General features: G+C 41.0%; 1 protein-coding gene across 1 annotated transcript; it reads left to right on the forward strand.

The window, feature by feature from the left end:
• Nucleotides 1-10,468: 10,468 nt before the first annotated feature.
• Nucleotides 10,469-18,926, forward strand: lrrc58b (leucine rich repeat containing 58b). The gene is made up of 4 exons (XM_077217121.1): nucleotides 10,469-11,176; nucleotides 15,497-15,625; nucleotides 15,970-16,247; nucleotides 17,583-18,926. Exons 1-4 carry the CDS (start codon nucleotides 10,722-10,724, stop codon nucleotides 17,774-17,776), a joined length of 1,056 nt encoding a protein of 351 aa, XP_077073236.1. The 5' UTR covers nucleotides 10,469-10,721; the 3' UTR covers nucleotides 17,777-18,926.
• Nucleotides 18,927-20,801: the final 1,875 nt, after the last annotated feature.

Consider the following 20,801-nt stretch of genomic DNA (forward strand, 5'->3'; position numbering starts at 1 on the left):
CTCTTGTTCTGTTTTATTCACATTTCTGTGATTATTATTTGATAAATACTGTGTGGATTTTTGATTTTATGTAACTTCAGGAGTTTGTGTAGCTTTTATTTTTTCTATATTCACAACAAGTGACTGTGAAAAATGGTTACGTAAGAGACATATGTTTGGATGTATTTTTTTACATTTTAACATCTTTATGTTTTATTCATCCATTTAACTTATTCCAATTAGTCATTCATCTACTCAGTTCTCTTACGAGAGGTTCTCTCGTATTGCGTAAGTTAGCTTACGCTACGGGAAAGATTCATCTTCTCGAGATATTGAAGCCAAAAAATGATCCTTAATTTTTGTATCCATTGTCAATGCAGTGCAGCAGCTGGCAGACCTAGAGCAGGCTGTCTAGCGTGCTCATAGGCTGCCCTGCGGGAACTGCAGCAGCCTACCACTGAGCCCGACGTGACGTCACGTCCAATGAAGGGCGCTCGCGCCTTCACAGTGTCAAAGCCCGCCAGAATGGGTGTGGCTTAGTCAAGTCAAGTCAAGTCATCCTCATTTATATAGCGCTTTTAACAATGTAGATTGTTTCAAAGCAGCTTTACAGAGATAAACATATAATTTAAGGTAACAGAGATTGGTTTGGTTTTATAGTGGTTCTTGAAAAATGTTTTTTCCAGCTAAAGTTAGTTTTGATTGATTCACTTCCGTCTAAATGATCATTTGTTATTAAATTAGGGGCCGCTAAGACGACACCGTTCTCTCTAAACAGACTTTAAACGTGAACCTGTGATAGACGCTGATGGCGTTCACATGCGCATTAAGAATTGATTCTATAGTTATGTGCGTTTGAATATATGTGCGCAGGTTTGTAATTCCTTACAAACCATGCCTAAACAAACTACTTGTCTTGTCTATAAATTTTGATGCAGAATTTTAGTTTATCTTATCACTTTGGGTAGGAACGCGAACCGAAAAATTCCACAACGCTTTATCTGTAGAGTGGTATAGGGATCCTCCATAGGGAGAGGCTAGTTGGCACTTCAGCACTGCATTGTCATCGGGTCCAGGCGAAAGTCCTTCGTCAGATCTGGAAACGGCCTGTATCCAGCAGGCTGCGGGAAAACCTCGGGATAACCAAAGACACTAAAATTAGCGTAGATGCCATTCTTCTTATGATGTAACGAGTACATCAGGATTTAAGGGAAGTGTTCCCAGTTCCGGCTGACCTAATCTAAGCAGCCTAATATTGAATTATAGAAGTCTATAGAGTGTTATGTGAATGCTAGGTCAAAGAGATGTGTTTTAGTCTAGCTTTGAACTGACAGACTGTGTCTGCTTCCCGGACAATGTTAGGAAGATTGTTCCAAAGTTTGGTGCTAAATAGGAAAAGGATCTAACGCCAGCAGTCGATTTAGATATTCTAGGTATTATCAACTGGCCAGAACTTTGAGATCGCAATATACGTGAAGGACTATAATGCGTTAAGAGCTCGCTCAAGTACTAGGGAGCTAAACCATTTCGTGCTTTGTAAGTAATCAGCAATATTTTAAAATTTATACAATGTTTAATAGGGAGCCAATGCAGTGTTGACAGAACCGGGCTAATATGGTCCTACTTCCTGGTTCTGGTAAGAACTGCAGGGCAACCACCCAGTAGAGCATTACAATAATCTTGCCTTGAGGTCATGAACGCATGACCTAGTTGTTTCTGCATTTGTCAATGAGAGCATATGACGTAATTTAGATATATTTTTAAGATGGAAAAATGCGGTTTTACAGACACTAGACACGTGACTTTCAAATGAAAGATTGGTATCAAAGAGCACACCCAGGTTCCTAACTGACGACGAAGACTTAACAGAGCAGCCATCAAGTGTTAGACGGTATTCTAGGTTATTACGTGTGGAAGTTTTTTGTCCAATAATTAGAATCTCTGTTTTATCAGAATTTAGTAGTAGGAAATTACTAGTCATCCAATTTTTGATATCAACCATGCATTCCGATAATTTTGTGAATTGGTGAGTTTCGTTAGGTTTGGAAGAAATATAGAGCTGAGTATCATCAGCATAACAGTGAAAGCTAATTACATGTTTCCTAATGATATCTTCTAAAGGTAGCATACAGAGTGAACAGCAGCGGTCCTAGTACTGAGCCTTGTGGTACGCCATACTGAACTTGTGATCGATAAGACATCTCTTCATTTACTGCTACAAACTGATAGCGGTCAGATAAATATGATTTAAACCTGGCTAATGCAATTCCACTAATGCCAACATAGTTTTCTAGTCTATTTAAGAGAATGTTATGGTCAATGGTGTCAAATGCAGCACTAAGATCAAGTAACACTAATAGAGAGATACAACCACGATCGGATGATAAAAGCAAATGATTTGTGACTCTAATGAGAGCTGTCTCAGTGCTATGGTGCGGGCTAAATCCTGACTGGAAATCCTCGCAGATACCATTTCTTTCAAGAAAGGAACACAGTTGTGAGGATACTGCCTTTTCTAGTATCTTTGACAGAAAAGGTAGATTTGAGATCGGCCTGTAATTGACTAATTCTGTAGGATCAAGTTGCATTTTTTTAACAAGCGGTTTAATCATAGCCAGCTTAAAGGTTTTTGGTACGTATCCTAGAGACAAAGACGAATTAATGATGTTAAGAAGAGGATCTATGACTTCTGGAAGCATCTCTTTTCAGTAGTTTAGTCGGTATAGGGTCTAACATTCATGTTGTCGATTTAGATGAATTAACGAGTTTGCAAAATTCTTCCTCTCCTATGGCAACAAATGAATCAAATTTTACCTCAGGGAGACTATAATGCAGTCCCTGATGTGATGCTGTAGTAGACGGTTGCATAGTTATAATTTTGTCCCTAATATTATCAATCTTATAAGTGAAGAAGTTCATAAAGTCATTACTGCTGTTTCTCTTTGAAACTTCTGGGCTTGAAGCTTTCTTTTTCGTTAGTGTAGCCACTTTTTCAAATAAATACCTTGGATTATGTTTATTTTCTTTTAATAGGGTTGAAAAATAAGCAGATCTAGCAGCTTTTAAAGCCTCTCTGTAAGCAATCGAGCTCTCCTTCCATGAAATCCGAAATACCTCTAGTTTTGTTTTCTTCCAGTTGCGCTCCATTTTTCTGGCTGCTCTCTTAAGGGCCCGGGTGTGCTCGTTGTACGAACGCGTTGGACTATTTTCTTTAATATTCTTTAAGTGCAACGGAGCAACTGTGTCTAAAGTTCTGGAAAGGAGAGAGTTAAAAGTTTCTGTTGCAATATCAAGTTCTTCTAAGCTATCTGGGATGCTGAGACGATGAATCTGATTAGGAAGATTATTGATAAAGCAATCTTTAGTGGCAGAAGTGATAGGTCTAACATACTTGTAACACGGATTTGGCTTTGCAGCCTTGGGTAAATGTAATTTACATGAGACTAGATAATGATCTTATATGTCGTCGCTCTGCTGCAGAATTTCAACAGCATCAACGTTGATTCCATTTAATAATATTAGATCTAGAGTATGATTACGACAATGAGTGGGTCCTGACACGTGTTGTCTAACTCCAATATAGTTAAGAATGTCTTTAAATGCCAATCCCATAGCATCTTTTCCATTATCTAAATGTATATTAAAATCACCAACAATTAGGACTTTATCTGCAGTCAATACTAATTCTGATAGAAAGTCAGCAAATTCTATGATAAAATCTTTATGGTGCCCTGGTGGCCTGTATAGAGTTGCCAGCAGAATTTCAAACTTGATTTATCGTTTACATTATATATTTTTACATTAAGCACCAACACTTCAAAAGAAGTATATTTAAAACTAGATTTTTTATTGGTTTTGAAAATATTACTATAAATTACAGCAACACCTCCCCCTTTGCCTGTCAGGCGAGGTTCATGTTTATAACAGTAATCATGCGGGGTGGACTCATTTAAAGTAATGTAATCGTCTGGTTTTAGCCAGGTTTCTGTCATACACAGCATATCTAGGTTATAATCTGAAATCATATCATTAACTATGAGCGCTTTTGAAGTAAGGGATCGAATATTCAGCAACCCAAGCTTTATTCGTTTGCTCATCTGTATTATATCTATTTTTTATTTGTTGAATATCAAATAAATTTTTAACCTTAGATCGGTTTGGACGTTTTTTGGATTTCCAAATTCGGGGAACAGACACAGTCTCTATATGATGATATCTAGGTGAAAGAGGCTCTATGTGATGGGATTTATCTGACCTTGGTGACGCGAGGCCGCTAGCAGACGGTCGGTTTAGCCAGTTTGTCTGCTTCCTGACCTGAGCCCAAGATCGTAATGTTTTGTCTCTAAGACTATGAGCCAAATTACTAGAGAGAACAGCGGCGCCATCCCAGGAGGGATGAATACCATCTCTTTTCAACAGGTCAGGTTTGCCCCAAAAACTTTTCCAATTGTCTATGAATTCTATATTATTTTGCGGACACCACTTAGACAGTTAGCTTAGCTTAGCGTATATAAGCAGGGCTCGTAGGCTGTATTCTCTGATTTTTCATCTCTTCAGCGAAGCTCTCCGCATCGCTGGATCTAGAGAGAAACCGCCGCCGTCGAGGAAGCGACAAGCCAGCTTAGGACAGCGCCTGAAGAAGCCGGCCGTCTTCGCCACCTTCAGCCATCCGTGCGAGCTACGCTATCTGGGAACGTATCCTTTCTTGCTAAACTTACTGTCTAAAAGAGCAGCGAGCGTCTTTTTCAAGATGCCTCGCACTTCCTGCGGCTCGTGCAGAGCCCCGCTCAGCGACGGAGACCGCCATGTGATCTGTGCTCTCTGCCTGGGCCAGGAACACGCAGCTCTGCCCTCTCGGGGGTTTGTGAGCTCAGCGACGCACTTCCGATGTCGATCCTGCGGGCTCGGCTCGAAGTGTTCAACCCTCAAGGTGTCACTCTGGCCTTTGCAGGACCGTGCAAAGATGCGCCGTTCTCAAAGGCCGCCGGAGCCGGTGGCCACAGCGACGCGCTCTCCGGGCTCCCTCCCTCGAGCCTCGCTCTCGCCTTTCCCGCCCCCCTCACAGACGTGCAGCTGCCGCTCACGAGCCGCACTGCCGTCGTTTCTGATGCAAACGCTGGCCCGAATGACTACCTCGAGCGTCTATCTCTTCACCCCCCTCCCGGACGAGGGGACGAGGCGCTTGAAATGGATGAGGACGCCCCGCTGACAGCTGTTCTAACCGCGGCTAGCTTTCTTTACGTTACAAGAAAACTATCCCATCCCGCATGCATCACCGGCGAAATAAGGAAAGAGTGTGTTAGTCCCGCCGAGGCCGGACTATCCCCCATTTCTCGAACATTTCTCAGCTCTCCTTAATTCGAGCGGCTGGTAATGTCAATATTGCAGCATGAGCCTGCTATATAACACGCACACCTGCAAACAAACGCCGACACACAGGAACTGTGATGACGCTCTCTTTATCTGCTCGCGCTAACAGAAACTGATGTGGTTTCCCCCTGTGGCTCAGTGGCTAAACCCACAGCTTTCTCGCCAGAGACCCGTGTTCGTTGCCGGCTCTCGCAGCGGATAATACATTTTATGCAGTTCTGAGATCGCGGCTAGCTTTCTTTACGTTACAAGAAAGCTATCCCATCCCACATGCGTCACCGGCGAAATAAGGAAAGAGTGTGTTAGTACCGCCGAGGCCGGACTATCCCCCATTTCTCAAACATTTCTCAGCTCCTCTTAATTCGAGCGGCTGGTAATGTCAATATTGCAGCATGAGCCTGTTATATAACACGCACGCCTGCAAACAAACACCGAAACTGTGATGACGCTCTCTTTATCTGCTCGCGCTAACTGAAGCTGATGTCATTCCCCCCTGTGGCTCAGTGGCGAAATCCACAGCTTTAGAGCCAGAGACCCGTGTTCGATCCTGGCTCCCGCAGCAGATAAAAATTATGCGGCTCTCCTCAGCCAGCTGCCGTATTCAGATCCGGCTCTCGCCGATGGTGTGTTTTGTGTAGAAAAGGTGCCCACACCTCAGTGTTCACCCCTACACACAAGCACAACACTTCCCGTCACTCAAAGAGCCCACTCCCATAAAGCGGTAAATAGCCGCTCGAGTGTTAAACGTAGGAAATGTGTCCACGAGTCCGTGCCCACGCCTACTTTCTGCCCGCTCTTTCACATTGCCATTAAAACTCATATCAGTCAGAATTTAAACGCAAGTCCTGTGCCCGCCCACAAGCGTTCACGCTTACTAACATACATCTCTTCCCAAGCGCTGCCCGTGCATTCCAGAGTTGTCACAAAACGCCGCCCATCACGGCGTCACATATAACTGTAAGTCTCGTGCCTGCTTACGCTTACTTATGAACACTCTGCTCAAAGCGCAGCGCGCGTCACAGAGTTATCATAAAACGATCCCCATCCAAGCGATCGGGACGTCAAATATGTATGTAAGTTGCGTGCCCGCTCACAAGCGTTCACGCTTACTAATAAACACTTTGCCCAAAGCGCCTTGCACGCGTCTGGCGTCTCAGGGCTGTCATAAAACGCTCCCCATCCAAAGCGATCAGGACGTCAAAGTTATGTGTAAGTCTTGTGCCCGCACAAAAGCGCTCACGCTTACTAATAAACACTCTGCCCAAGGCTCCGCTCGCGCATTACAAAGTGATAAAGGGCGCTTCCCATTCACGGAAATCAGGACGCCTCTTATGTATCAGCCTGTCACGGCTGTCAGCGAGCTGCCGCTTGCAAGCACCGAGGGTGCGCATGCCGCGCCCACACATCCGGTTCAGTTCTCGACCCCGCAGAGCGCTCGATCAGAACCTGGAGACCATTCGCCCCCTAGCTACATATATAAAAGCATGGGAAGCCATTCCAGGGGTTTCAGAATGGGTGCTGAACACAATAAGGCACAGCTATTCGCTACAGTTCGCTCACCTTCCTCCGCGTTTTCAAGCACGGACCGCGACAACTGTGAATGCAGAAGTAACACATCTAATTCGCGCAGACATAGCGAAGCTGCTGTGCAAAGGGGCCATAGAATTGGTACCGGCTTCTCTGAGCGAGTCAGGCTTCTATAGCCTTTATTTTCTCGTACGATCTGAAAGGTGCCTATTTCCAGATTCAGATAAAACCCCGTCACAGGCCATTCTTGAGATTCACCTTCGACGGTCAGGTTTAGCAATACTCCGTCCTGCCGTTCGGCCTGTACCTGGCACCCCGTACATTTGCGAAGTGCATGGACGCAGCTCTCGCCCCCTTGAGAAATCAGGGTTTGCGAATTATGAACTATCTGGACGACTGGCTGATTTGACACAGTCAGAGACAGAACTGCTATCTCACAGAACTGTGCTCCTCAGTCACATGGAGAGCTTGGGTCTCACGGTCAACTGGGCCAAGAGATCATTACTGCCCAGTCAGTCAATTTCCTTTCTAGGAATAGAACTGGACTCTGTGGCCATGACACGTGTTCGACACCTAGCCGCGTCTTTCCAGAAGGGCAGCATCATTCCTCTGAAGAGATTCCAGAGGATGCTGGGCTGTATGGGCTCAGCTGCAGCAGTGCTTCCCGGAGCTGACAGCCCCGTGGCCGATTCCGGTGAGAACGGATCTCCTCTCACAAGCTCGCGGCTCAATCTGGCATCCCCATCTAGAGCGTTGGTCTCTGCACGCATGGGTAATCAACGGGTACCCGTTGCCCTGCCAGAAGGAGTGATGAACACGATCACGCAGTCTAGAGCTCCCTCTACTAGAAAGCTTCACGTGTCTAAATGGTCAGTGTTCTCCAAATGGTGCACTGACAAAAACCTGGACCCACGGACGTGTGGGGTCTCGCGGCTGCTCAGTTTCCTACAAGATCTGTTGGATAAGGGGAGGCCCCCATCCACGCTCAAAGTCTATGTGGCGGCCGTTGTAGCGTTCGCTGAGTCGACGCGCGGCCGGTCGCTAAGGAAAAAGGAGCTTGTCATCCGGTTCCTCAGAGGAGCCAGAAGGATGAACCCTCCGCGCCACCCGTCGGTTCCTATGTGGGATCTTTCATTGGTCCTCGAGGCCCTGAAAGCTTTCCCCTTTGAACCACTAGACTCCGTGGAGTTAAAGTACCTATCACTCAAAACCGTTTTCCTGACAGCACTGTCATCAGTGAAATGTGTGGGGGACTTACACGCGCTGTCTGTCAGCGCCGCGTGTCTCGAGTTCGGGCCAAATGACTCCAAAGTCATCCTCAAACCTAGACACGGTTATGTTCCTAAAGTGATTGGCACTCCATTCAGAGCGCAGGTCATTTCTCTATCGGCTCTGCCTTCATCCGATAATGAGAGCGACGTTAATCTCCTCTGCCCATTCAGGTCACTGAGGATTTACACTGCGCGCTCCGCCCCATTCAGGCGCTCGGAGCAGCTTTTCGTTTCGTTGGTGGGCGCACCAATGGTCTCGCCGCCTCGAAACAAAGCCTATCCAGATGGATTGTGGACGCTATTGCAGCCGCTTACGCGTCAACAGGTCTGCAATGCCCCCTGGGCATCAGGGCTCATTCCACCAGAGGCATGGCCTCTTCGTGGGCATGGTCCAGCGGAATTTCTATTCACGACATATGTGTGGCGGCGGGCTGGGCCTCCCCGTCCACCTTTGTCAGGTTTTATAACCTAGAAGTTCCCGCTCTGCAGGCAAAACTTCTGTCAGTTTAAGTGAGATGTACGTTCTGTCCACAGATGTTCGTGCGCAGGCTACTCTCACGTATACTAGCTCTTCTGGTTGAGCTGCACTATTGGGTATGTGCTATATGCTTATACAGACCGGCGCCGCCGCTCTGTATTCCCTATGAGTGCTTATGTACAAGTGCTGGCCCGCGTTGCTGGCCACCTTATTTCCCACTTATTTGGGTTCCCCGGAAAACCCTGGGACTCATTGTGGATGCTTGGCGTGCACGGCGTTGACAAATGGTTCCCGTAGCGTAAGCTAACTTACGCAATACGAGAGAACCTTTCATAAGAGAATGTATCGGGTACTTAACGTAACCTCGGTTCTCTCTAGAAGAGGGAACGAGTATTGCGTAACCTGCCGTGCTTGCGCCACAAGCGTTTTTTGCTTCAGTCGATGAAAACCAGAGAATACAGCCTACGAGCCCTGCTTATATACGCTAAGCCACGCCCATTCTGACGGGCTTTGACACTGTGAAGGCGCAAGCGCTCTTCATTGGACGTGACATCACGTCGGGCTCAGTGGTAGGCTGCTGCAGTTCCCGCAAGGCAGCCTATGAGCACGCTAGACAGCCTGCTCTAGGTCTGCTAGCTGCTGCACTGCGTTGACAATGGATACAAAAATTAAGGATAATTTTTTGATTTCAATATCTCGAGAAGATGAATCTTTCCCGTAGCGTAAGCTAACTTACGCAATACTCGTTCCCTCTTCTAGAGAGAACCGAGGTTACGTTAGGTAACTGATACGTTTTTAGTTTATTCATAAATGTTTGTAGGATAATTAAACTCTTCTTAAAAAGAAAAACATTGTCATCAATTACTCACCCTCATGTCGCTCCGAAACGTAAGACTTTCATTCATAGAAAAACAAAATAAGATGTTTGAATGAAAACTGAGAGCTTTCTGTCCCTCCATTGACAGCGTACGCCACTACCACTTTGCCACTTCAAAAAGTTCATAAAGAGACTTTGTAAAACTAATCCATAGGAATCTAGCGGTTTAATCCAAATTTTCTGAAGAGACACGATCACTGTATAGCCTATGATGAACAGATTTATTAACGTATAAATATTGATCAGCGAACATAAACAGAAGCTCAACCGAACATGCTTGCTGAAGCTCAAGCTGCATAACACACAAGAATGAACCTTATTGGCTCTTGCTGAAGCGTAGTGGTTGCAATGGACTGTCAATGGAGGGACAGAAATCTCTCAGATTTCATTCAAATAACTTCATTTGTGTTTCGAAGATGAACGAAAGTCTTACGGGTGTGTAAATGATGACATAATTTTTGGGTAAACTAACCCCAAGTTTAAAGGTTTTAATCTAATCTTTATATTTTATGTTATTTCAGTATTATCTCAATTAACAAAATAATTTTAGGTTTTAATAGTTTTAGCTGACATTAACAACACTAGTAATTTATGGGGGAAACCAATTACAAAACAGGACTTGTTTGCCAAATGCTTTATGCACCCTGTAGCCTACACACAACTGTGAAATTTGTTAGATGTAAACAGCCAGAGTTATGAATAGGCCCGAATAAGCGGCAGGAAAATGGACAATAGATAGATGGTCAAAAAATAAAAAAATAAAACGCATTGACTGCTTGCATAATAAAATCTTTGCAACAGCTGTGGTTACATAACCAGCAGCAAGGGACCCTGAAAACTAAATTTGTTGAAGACTGAAGACTGAATTTTAAAGAGAATAATAGTCTGTAACGTTATGTTAGTTCTGGAAGAGAAAAGAGTTTGTTCGAGTTGTTTATGTAATGTTGCAAGAGAATAGTTGTATCTAGTTCTAGTAAAGGGTTAATACGGTCGGGCGGAGCCATGCGAAAGTTGAGCCCCTGAACATGAATGTTAAAGATTGAACGCTTGATAAACCCTCTTTGATAACTGCAATGCGTGACTACTGCCGTTAGGCTGATTAATTTAGGTCACACATGGATGTTCGGGGAGCCCTGACTTGGAAGTAAACTCTGTCGAGGTGTTGGAAAATAGCCTAAACCAGAAGAAGGGGGATTCTTTTTCGTTATCACCTAAAAAAATGGAGGGTTTTGAAGGAGCCAGCAGCGCCGAGGGTGTTTTTGATCTGTCCCGGTTGAATCTGAACAATCAGAGTTTGGACACGATTAGCGAGAAACGACGGAAAGACACGAGACAATTGTTTCTGTGTTACAACCGAATGACGATTCTGCCCGAATCAATCAGTTTATTCTCTAACCTGGAGTTTCTCGATATCAGTAACAACACGCTGTCGGTCATCTGTGAGGACATTACCCGACTGACCAAACTCAAAACCCTTATAGCCAAGAATAATCGTTTAACTGAATTTTCCCTACCGAAAGAGTTTGGCTCTCTGCAGCTGGAAGTGTTGAATTTTAGTGGAAACAGGTTTGAGGAGGTGCCGAGCCAATGTCTGCAGCTGCTGAGACTACAGTCACTGTCACTGGGAGGAAACAGACTGAAGAGCATCCCAGCAGAGATAGAGAGTCTGACCAGGTAATTACAGAAACACCTGACTGCACCTTGACTGTCTCAAAAAAAACTATGTGAGAACTAGGGTTTGAGGCAGCTACTCGTTGGAGGATTGCCATACTTTTGCACTTGTAATATGTACTCGGTGTAATTAAAGTCTCGTGATTAAATAAACTCATTTTTTTGGCTACAACTAATTAACACCCTCAATTCCCGTGATCATGTCCTAATATGTTGGATGAAACAATCAAACTAATTTTGGAAATTATATAATTATATGAAAGTAATGTATGTTAATGTGGTAATTATATTAATAATTTTACTACCTTTAGGGGATGTTGTAATTTTTTGCCATGAGTGTTTTTTTGGTTTTGTTTTTATTGCAAGAAATGAAACATCTCTGCATTCAAAACATTGACATAAAATGAAAAGAAAAGAGAAGGGAAAAACCCCCAGAAATAGCAATGACACCTCAAACAGTATGAAAATAGTTCTTAAGAAACGTGTTGTTCTTGTTTGGCAATGAGGTTTTACAATAAGGGAGATCTCAGTGTTGGAGACATCAAATCTAGGCAAAGTACTGAGAAATTTGTTTTTGTGAATAAAAAATGTACAATGCAACACAAAGAAATTAACAACAAGATCAATAGCATAGTCATTCCTAGACAAATAAATATTTCTTTCAATGAAAAGTTTAAATCATATTTTATAAAAGTAGAAATATAATTTAAGTTCTCCCAAAGAGATTAAACCTGATTGCAATGGTAGAATAAATAAAGCAAAGTTTCTTCCCTCAACTTTGCAAAATACACATAAATTAGAAAGATCAACAAAAGTAGAAATCTGGGAGTTGGTTAAATAGTCATTATGTTGAATCTTGAAGTGGGCCATGTACCAAAGTGCTAACTTTAATTGTCCCGTAATGACGTCACAATCCAGGAAGTGACATCATTTTAAGTGGGAAAACAACCATAAATGTCAGTAAGTGTAGAAATGGAAGTTGGAAATAGGGAATAAAAGACTTTTGCATGTATGGACCAGATGGACTTATGAAAGTCAGTAAAGCTGATTGCACAACAGCATGGATTTAAAGAGGTAGAGGTACGTGAAGCCGGATATGAAGTCAGAATAAGTTACCCAACTCATCTAAAAGTATGACTAATTCATCTTTTGAAATAATTTGACTTGAAATCAGTTATCTACGTTAACACAGATGAGATCATTTATTAACTTTACCCTCATTTTAAACCAGAATCAGACTTTTCTTTCATGGACTCTAAGCTTCTATTCTGGATGTCTGTCCAATTCTAATATGCTTTCTATGCTGGACCAAAATGAAGTTCAAGAAAACAAAATCGGCAGAACAAAATTTCTATAGGCCTGTCACAATGATATAACATACACTTTCATTAGTAAATTAGGAATTTAGCATGCTGTTCTTCTACTTTTGCAAAGTACATCAATATGTCCTGGCTGATGCAACTTTAGAAGTGTAATCCAAAAGACAAGTGTCATGCTGCCCTTTTTTCCTGTTTATAGCTTGTGCTCAGAACAAAGTGCAACATGTACAAAAAGAGGTCGTGTTGACGATTATCTTGCCCTGTACCTTCTATGTCAGCTTCTTTAGAGTGTTCCCGGGCTCTTTTACAGTAATTCTGTCACAGTGCCAATTGAACTCAACAATTGGGTGTCATGAACAATCGGGTCATTAAATAGGTTCGCACTAGGACCCAGGGGACAGCCGTGTGTAAGTGTGCTGTCAGTCCTCTGCTACAGTGCTTTAGCACTACCGTAGCCTGCATGTGATCTAACTCTGGGTATATAAAAAGTTTAATGTTTCACAATGTATTGTTTGCATTTTCTTACCAAATGATCACAGGTAATAAGATATTTTAATAAGCTAGCTGGCTAACAGTATGCTAAGCTAGTATGCTGAGAAGAAGAGAAAAAAAAAAGAGAAATATTTAATTTCATATGAAGAAATATTTTATCATTATTATTATTACGTAACAAAATTTAAAAAGCATTTATAGTCAAATTTATATAGTTAAGGCAACAGTTATCGACATCAAGTCAAATTTGTTGGTTTTCTAATCAGGCACTGAATAGAGTACACATTCAAATACCCTTAGCCCATATGTGTGGCAGAGCTCATTTGCTCGACCCCGCAAGTAAAGTCATTCTTTTTTCTTTTTTTTAAAGATCCTATTAAATATTTTTTTTTCATACAAAAATCAGTGTTTTCAAAGGAATGTTAATTAAATTCCTGTTAAAGAACTACATTACTCATAATGCTTATTAGAGATCCACTGATCTACTGAGAAGCCGCTGTTACCATGTAAATGAGAACCACAGTAATATATATATATATATATATATATATATATATTATTAAACTGAAATTTGTAATATTGTGATTCATTTCGGACCTGGTTCAAGGCTCAGAAATGTTTACTGATGAATTTTCTCTATGGAGAAAGTGATTGGGAAAGTAGGACGCTGTTGCACTCACTCACAAGTTAGCAGATGCATTTCTCTGCCTAATGTTTGTTTACCAAATACCTGCTCCCTTATCCTGTCAAGTTCATTCTGAACCCTATTAGTGTTGTCTTTATTAGTCACGTGCATATTAATAAACACCGGTCCTTTCGCAATGTCAAGGAAATGAAGCTCCCAGAACGTGAATCACGGTCTACTAGGTTGATGATTACGGTACGTTATTAACTGATATGCCAAACAGTAGACAAACATCAAAGTCTGCCTGTAGTTTGCAGCTGTTGCAAAGAAAACATTATAGCACACTAATAAATAAATAATAATATTCCACAATATATAGTTTTTATTGCATTTTTGATGCAATAAATGCAGACTTGGTGAGCAACAAATAAAATCTGCTTGTATTGAAATCCAGCTGGTATGACAGTGAAGTGCTTCTCAGCTCACCACATAATAGTCTCATTTGAGCTTTGGTTCACAGTGAGAGTGAATGGGATTCTCTCAGGAGTGGAGCTGCAGGATTAGTTTGCCATGTGGTCTCAGTAGAGCTGTGCTGAAGCCATGACCGTGATTCTGCTGAGGCCGACTTGGCTGCCAGCCATCCCGTCATAAAGAGATGTGCCCTGTTGGCCCACATTACACACAGAGTTGGTCCTTTTCGAGAAATCTGGGCCTCTTCTTCTTTACCATCTCTAACTGCTGTGGTAATTATAGAGACTAAGCCGAGATGGGTAGGCGAAGGGAATAAAGAAATGGATGCCTCTCTTTAGGGAGGACGGCAAATGGAGAAAGTGGCAAGTAGGGTAAAATGGTTGATCATCTCTCACTCGCTTCGCTCATTTTTGTCCCCAGTAGAGGAATAATTCCTTTTCTCCAGGGGGTTTGAACTAAATGAACTGGCTCTAAGATGAATCGTAACATTAAAAACTTTTATTTTAGGCAAAGCAGACCAAGGTACAAGACTATTTACTTAAAGGAATATAAGAATGTAAGTAAACAGTTGATGGACGCCATTGACTTCTATAGTTCCATAATTCCATAAAAAAAATACTATGAAAGTCAATGGGGCCCATCAACTGTTTGGTTACCGACATTCTTCAAAATATCTTTTGTGTTCAGCAGAAGAAATTCATACAGGTTTGACTTGAGGAGGGTGAGTAAATGATGACCGAATTTTAATTTTTGGGGTGAACTATCTCTTTAAACAAGTCATCCCATGAAGCACTGGACGTGTTTGTGACGCAACAAAAGGGATGTTTGCTGAATATATATATATATATAAATATCTTAGTTATCGTGAAGCATTGATCCGTATTGACTTAACAACAGCAGAAGTTAGGGTGATTTCCTCATGACCAATTTCTGCAGTGATCTATTTTTTTAAACTTTTTTGCACGTCTGCATTTGCTCAGTGGAAGATTTCCTGTTTGTTTTTAATGTACTTTAATGTATTGGTTTTTAACCAGGGAGTCAAGATGTACAACATTAAACTGACATCATATTTTTGAGTTTATTTATTTTTATTACAATAGAAATACCAGAGGTACATTAATAGTTTAGATAGGAGAGCATTCAAATATGTCTTAGACAAAGGGAGGCCTTGGAGTCGAAAAGGTTGCAAAGCACTGCTTTAATGTGCATACAAATGATTTTCTAGTATTGATAAAACAACAAAAAAATGGATACATGCTATTCAACTGGATGAAAACACATTTTATGCTTTCAGATGCTCTTTTTGTGTGTGTTTCAGAGTATGTGACTTTATTTTCCCATGAAAGATTCCATTAACATACTGCCATGCACAACTTTGTTAGTCATTTGCTTCACAACCCTTCTTTCTCTCTTTAGCTTAGAGCTGTTGTATCTGGGTGGTAACCAGATCTCCTCCATCCCTGCTGAACTAGCTAACTTGCCCTTCCTCAGTTACCTAGTTCTGTGTGATAATCGTATCCAGAGCGTCCCACCTACACTCAACAGGTAAGTCTCAGATGTGCAGTGCAAATACTTGCTAATAAAGTGTGCAGTTAAAACAATATATATTTATACATCATAAAGAAAACAATTATTTGTATAATCAAAAAAAGATAAACAAAAAAATAATTATAACCATTATTATTCTAATAGTATATTCTTCCATTATTACTTATGATACACATACTGGCCAGTTTATTAGGTACACCATGCTAGGATCATGCATTAGGGATCCCGTGATAGACGCATGCTTTCAAATGCTCTCGTGTCTATCTATTTACAACATGTCTATTTACAAATGAATATTAAAAATGTTTTTGCCTTTCCTGCTTTGTCTTTCACTCCCACAGGCTCCATTCCCTGCGCTCTCTTAGTCTGCATAATAACTTGCTGACGTATCTTCCGAGAGAGATCCTGAGCCTGGTACAACTTCAGGAGCTCAGTCTGCGAGGCAATCCCTTGGTGGTGCGCTTCATCAAGGACATGACATACGACCCCCCGTCCCTGCTGGAGCTGGCTGGGCGCACCGTCAAAAGCAAGAACCTTCTGTACTCGCATAAAGACCTCCCGAGCCATCTAGTCAACTACCTAGACATGGCCAGCAAGTGTCCCAACCCCAAGTGTGCAGGTGGGAGAAGAAAGATGATACAAAATACAAGTTTATATAGATATAACCTAAAAGTATCTAGAGAGTTCAGAATCAATGAAAGTCCTTTATATAGATGAATGTGCTCTCATTTAAAGGGTTAGTTCACCCAAAAATGGAAATTCTTTCATCATTTACTCACCCGTGTGTCATTCCAAAGCTGTATTTTTTTGTTGGTTTGGAACACAAATCAAGTTTTTATTTTATTTAATTTTTTTATATTCTCTCATATTTTATTTTATTTTTTTATATTCTCTCATCATTTTTGTCCATCCATCAAAATCCACGCATCCAAAATTATCAAGCTTCAAAAAGTTCATAAAGACATTGTGAAAGTAATTCATATGAATCGAGCACAGCCAAGTCTTCTGAAATGACACAATTTGAAATGACACAATTTAAATGATGAACCAAATTAATTTAGGCTTCTATTCATATATAGAGCACATCAAATATGGTAAACAGAACCTCAAATGTATGTGCTTAAACTGCTGGAGTGATATGGATTAAGTTTACATGTTGGAATGGACTTTTGTTTCTCTCTCAGGTGTCATTGAGGCAATGAAACAAAACCATCGTTTAAAAAAAAAAAAAGTTATTTCGATTTTGGGCTATTTTGCTTCCACGGCTTTCAGACTAATGGAAAGAAAACGTCCAAAATACACATTTCAATGTTTATTTAATTATAATTCCATTACAATACATACTGTATCTTTAAATGATGTTTTGTAAAAAAAAAATTTTTTTTTCCTCTCGGCACTGAGTCAGAAACCTACACTTTACACCAAACTTTAGTTTATTCCTATCTATATTCTGAAGGTTTCAAATATATAATTCGACTGATTTATGTAACATTTTATTCCTAAAAATATGTTGTTGTTTTTTTGGCTTTTGACAATATTTTCTGATTTATGGAGTGATAAAAATAGATATCAAAAACCTCTGTAAAACATCTGTAAAATCTAATTTGTCAAAAATTGTTCAACCTAGCTTTATCCAATGTTCAGATTTATGTTCTTGCATTATAAAGCTAGCTTGGTAGAGCCAGGATATATATTTTTTAAATTCTCTGGTTGTGTTTGGCTGAAAGAAGAAAGTCATACACACCTAAGATGGCTTGAAGGAGATTAAATTATGGGATAATTCATTTTTTATTTTTGGGTTAACTAATCCTTTAAAAGTAGCTGCACTTGTGTTTCGAAGATGAACGTAAGTCTGATTGGTTTGGAATGACATGAGGGTAATGGATGACAGAACTAACTTTTTATTCAATGTCAAATTTTCTAACCACAATATATCTCACCACCTCATTCCCAGGCGTTTACTTCGACTCGTGCGTTCGTCACATTAAGTTTGTGGATTTCTGCGGGAAGTATCGCCTGCCCTTGATGCACTACCTGTGCTCCCCAGAATGCACCTCTCCCTGCAGCTCCAACCCTCAGAGTGACGCCGACTCGGACGATGACAACAGCGTTCCCGCCGACCGCCTTCAAAGAGTTCTGCTGGGATAACCTCACTCACCCCGCACACGTCTCTTTCTCTCTGGCTTACAGTGTTATCAGCAAGAACATTGAACTTTACAGCCAGCTGGCCTGAAAACCTCTCAGCTGAAGCCAAATCTTTTTGCCAAGGGATTGAGCAAGTGGAATCCCGCTGCATTGTGGGAAAGACATCTCCAGATAGCTTCTCTTACAAAGATCTTGCCTTGCAAAGGCAAAATCAAAAAACACTGGTGGTTCAGAATAGTTGTTTTATACATTTTTATATTAACTGAGTTGCCTTGGTCATCAATCTGTTTAGCTCTTGCACTTTTGTAATATATAGAGGATGCAGTTTAGGTACACTCATGTCTTTTGCTTGACAATAGGTTGCTTTGTCTCTCACAGGAGAGCGATAACTCAGATTTTCACATTACGCACAAAGATTTACTGTGAATTAAGAAAAACTAAGCTTTGAGAATACTTGCTCTTTTGGGATTTGAGAGATTTCTAAATATTTGACTGTTTTCTTCTTGTTTGTGATTGTGGCCTAAGGCCTATCATAATGGGCTACAGACCTCACAGTTCAAACAGTGCTACACATTTTCACCAACATGTGCTAACATGTCTGCAATACATCTTGTTTAAGCTTTTGCGTTTGCATTGAATATGCTGACACCCTGTGGTTGCATTCAAAAAACCTGGGGCAACGTTTGAAATTTTGAGATAAACTGTGACAAAGGTCACCAGTTGCTTTTTGTTAAGGTTAATTCTTCATGTAGACCACTTTTTCAACAATAGGAAATATGTGATATTGTTACAGAGCCAATGGACAAAATCGTGAAGTGATTCTGGTATTTCTTTTTAAACAGAACTTTAACACTTTCTGTTTGTATTCACTTTTCTTTAGTTTCTTCACATGTGTCTTACACTCTTAGGCTTAACCTGTACTGACTAATGCAAATACTTAATGCAATCATTATTTCAGAGTTTAAAAATTTATATCTTAGGCTTTTATACTAAATAATCTTTTATTATATTTTCTTTATATCATTGACAAGATGGAATGTATTTTATTTAAGATGTTGAAGGTCGATTTGGATTGCATTCACTCCTCTAACGGTTTATAAACATGTATTTGCACTTCTTACATAGAGAACTATAATAAAAAATATTAATTTGAGTATTGGTCACTTTTTTCAAACGAATATTCCATGTTCTTTTGAAATAAAGCCAGAGCTTTAGAAACATTTCTACAGTCCTATTAAGTACAAATCTCTGTGATGTGCTTTTGAATGATACTCAAGCTGTTGTAAATATTACAAGCTCAAACAAGATTTGCTGTGATTAGAACTAGCTTTGTAAAGCAATATATGTACTGGAGAAGTGGTAAATGGCATAGAAAGCAAGGGAACTTGTTGGTCTATAGCAGTGGTTCTGAACTCTGGTCGGGGACCTACTGTTCTGAACATTTTTGTAGTGTTGTATCCAGTGGTCAGACTAAACTTTTTTTTTAGGATCATAGTTCATGACAAAAAATTAATTCTGATAATTTCTTCTTTGACATCTAATCTTTGACATCACACATACAAAAATAAAGAAATATAGGCTATATGGTAATACTTTTTTACAGTGTCCTTGTTACACGTTACAATGTTGTTACTGTAGGAATAATGATAAATTATGCATAATTACACGCAACTAAACCTAACCCTATCCATATAACCCTATCCATATGTTAAGTATGTAGTTAATTATTAGTACACAGTAGGCTACTTAAATGAATAAACGCTCTTAACACGGACAACTTAAAATAAAGTGTGTATATATATTTATATTTCTGAACTTTTGTCGCTCAACACGACATGTCGCTCGTTTTGCCTGACGTCGCCAGCCCTCCATTGAAAATGAATGGGATCATGTTGCTTTGTTGTTAAGTGCGGCTGCCTGGCAGTGTGAACAGGGTTCCCTTTCGAAAGGGAACTTGCACTGCGTCAAAGTGCTTGGGGAACGCCTCAGCGAGAATCGCCTCATTGGCCGGTGTCAGCCATGATGTCATTCTCTAGTGCTACCAGGAAGTAAAAAAGGGGCGCTGGTTGAATTCTGGTTGAATTTTTAGCAGGCCCTCAAAAAGTTTGGGCCTCTATAATCCTCTATAATCCCAGTAGGCAGGTGTCTTAAAGGGTTAGTTCAGCGTTTTACAAGTAAAGCCCTGTTTTAAGATCGTTTCTGATTAAATCGAACGGTTAAGATTAAAATTTGGACACATGCTGCTGTCCCAAGAATTTTTGGTTTTTGTGTTCGCACCCCCCCACCTATATAATGGTTTCATAGGGGCACTGGAACAATCATTCATAAAAACGCATTAAACTTTAGTTTACAAAGACGTGAAACTCACCGAGTGGTCTGGGGTGTTCACTGATATGCTCACGCAAAAATCGCTGCAAAAGATGCTTTCCAACAGGTTTTATCGTAGTTTTTGAAAGAATGTCTGGTTGTGAGGCGTTGGAAAAATATATCCACAGTTTTACAACGAATGGTAAAACACCTGTTGGAAAGCATCTTTTGCAGCGATTTTTGCATGAGCATATGATCAGTGAACACCCCAGACCACTCGGTGAGTGGTCGCCGAGTAAAACGCCGAACTTACCTTTTAAGGTGACAGGCTTCCAGTGTTAGCCTCCCTCATACGGCAGATTCCAGTACTCCCCTTAGTCTAGGGTCGTTATGCTAAGTGCGTCTCCAGCGGCCATATTTCTGAGCACATAAAGATGTCGTAGGCTTCCTCTTATTTGAGAATTGTCATGCTGAGGCCTCCATCCTCCAAAGCTCCATGCAGATAGATCTGGTCTCTGCATAGGGAAGAGGTCTCTCTCTTTAATTCAGAGAGTTGTGTTTAGGCCCTTTGCTTCTTCAGCTCTGTGTTGTGCATAGTTAGAGCTTAGCTGGTTCTTAAAGGTATGGTAGGCCTCCTCTCCCTTAAGAGACTCATCCTGCTGAGGCCTCCACGCAAACAGCCTTCCAGGTAGAGCTCGAGAAGTGGTCCCTCCCTATCCCT

Source organism: Siphateles boraxobius, unplaced genomic scaffold (assembly GCF_051911475.1).
Source record: "Siphateles boraxobius isolate OS27281-9 unplaced genomic scaffold, OSU_SipBor_1 7, whole genome shotgun sequence".
Classification (NCBI taxonomy): domain Eukaryota; kingdom Metazoa; phylum Chordata; class Actinopteri; order Cypriniformes; family Leuciscidae; genus Siphateles; species Siphateles boraxobius.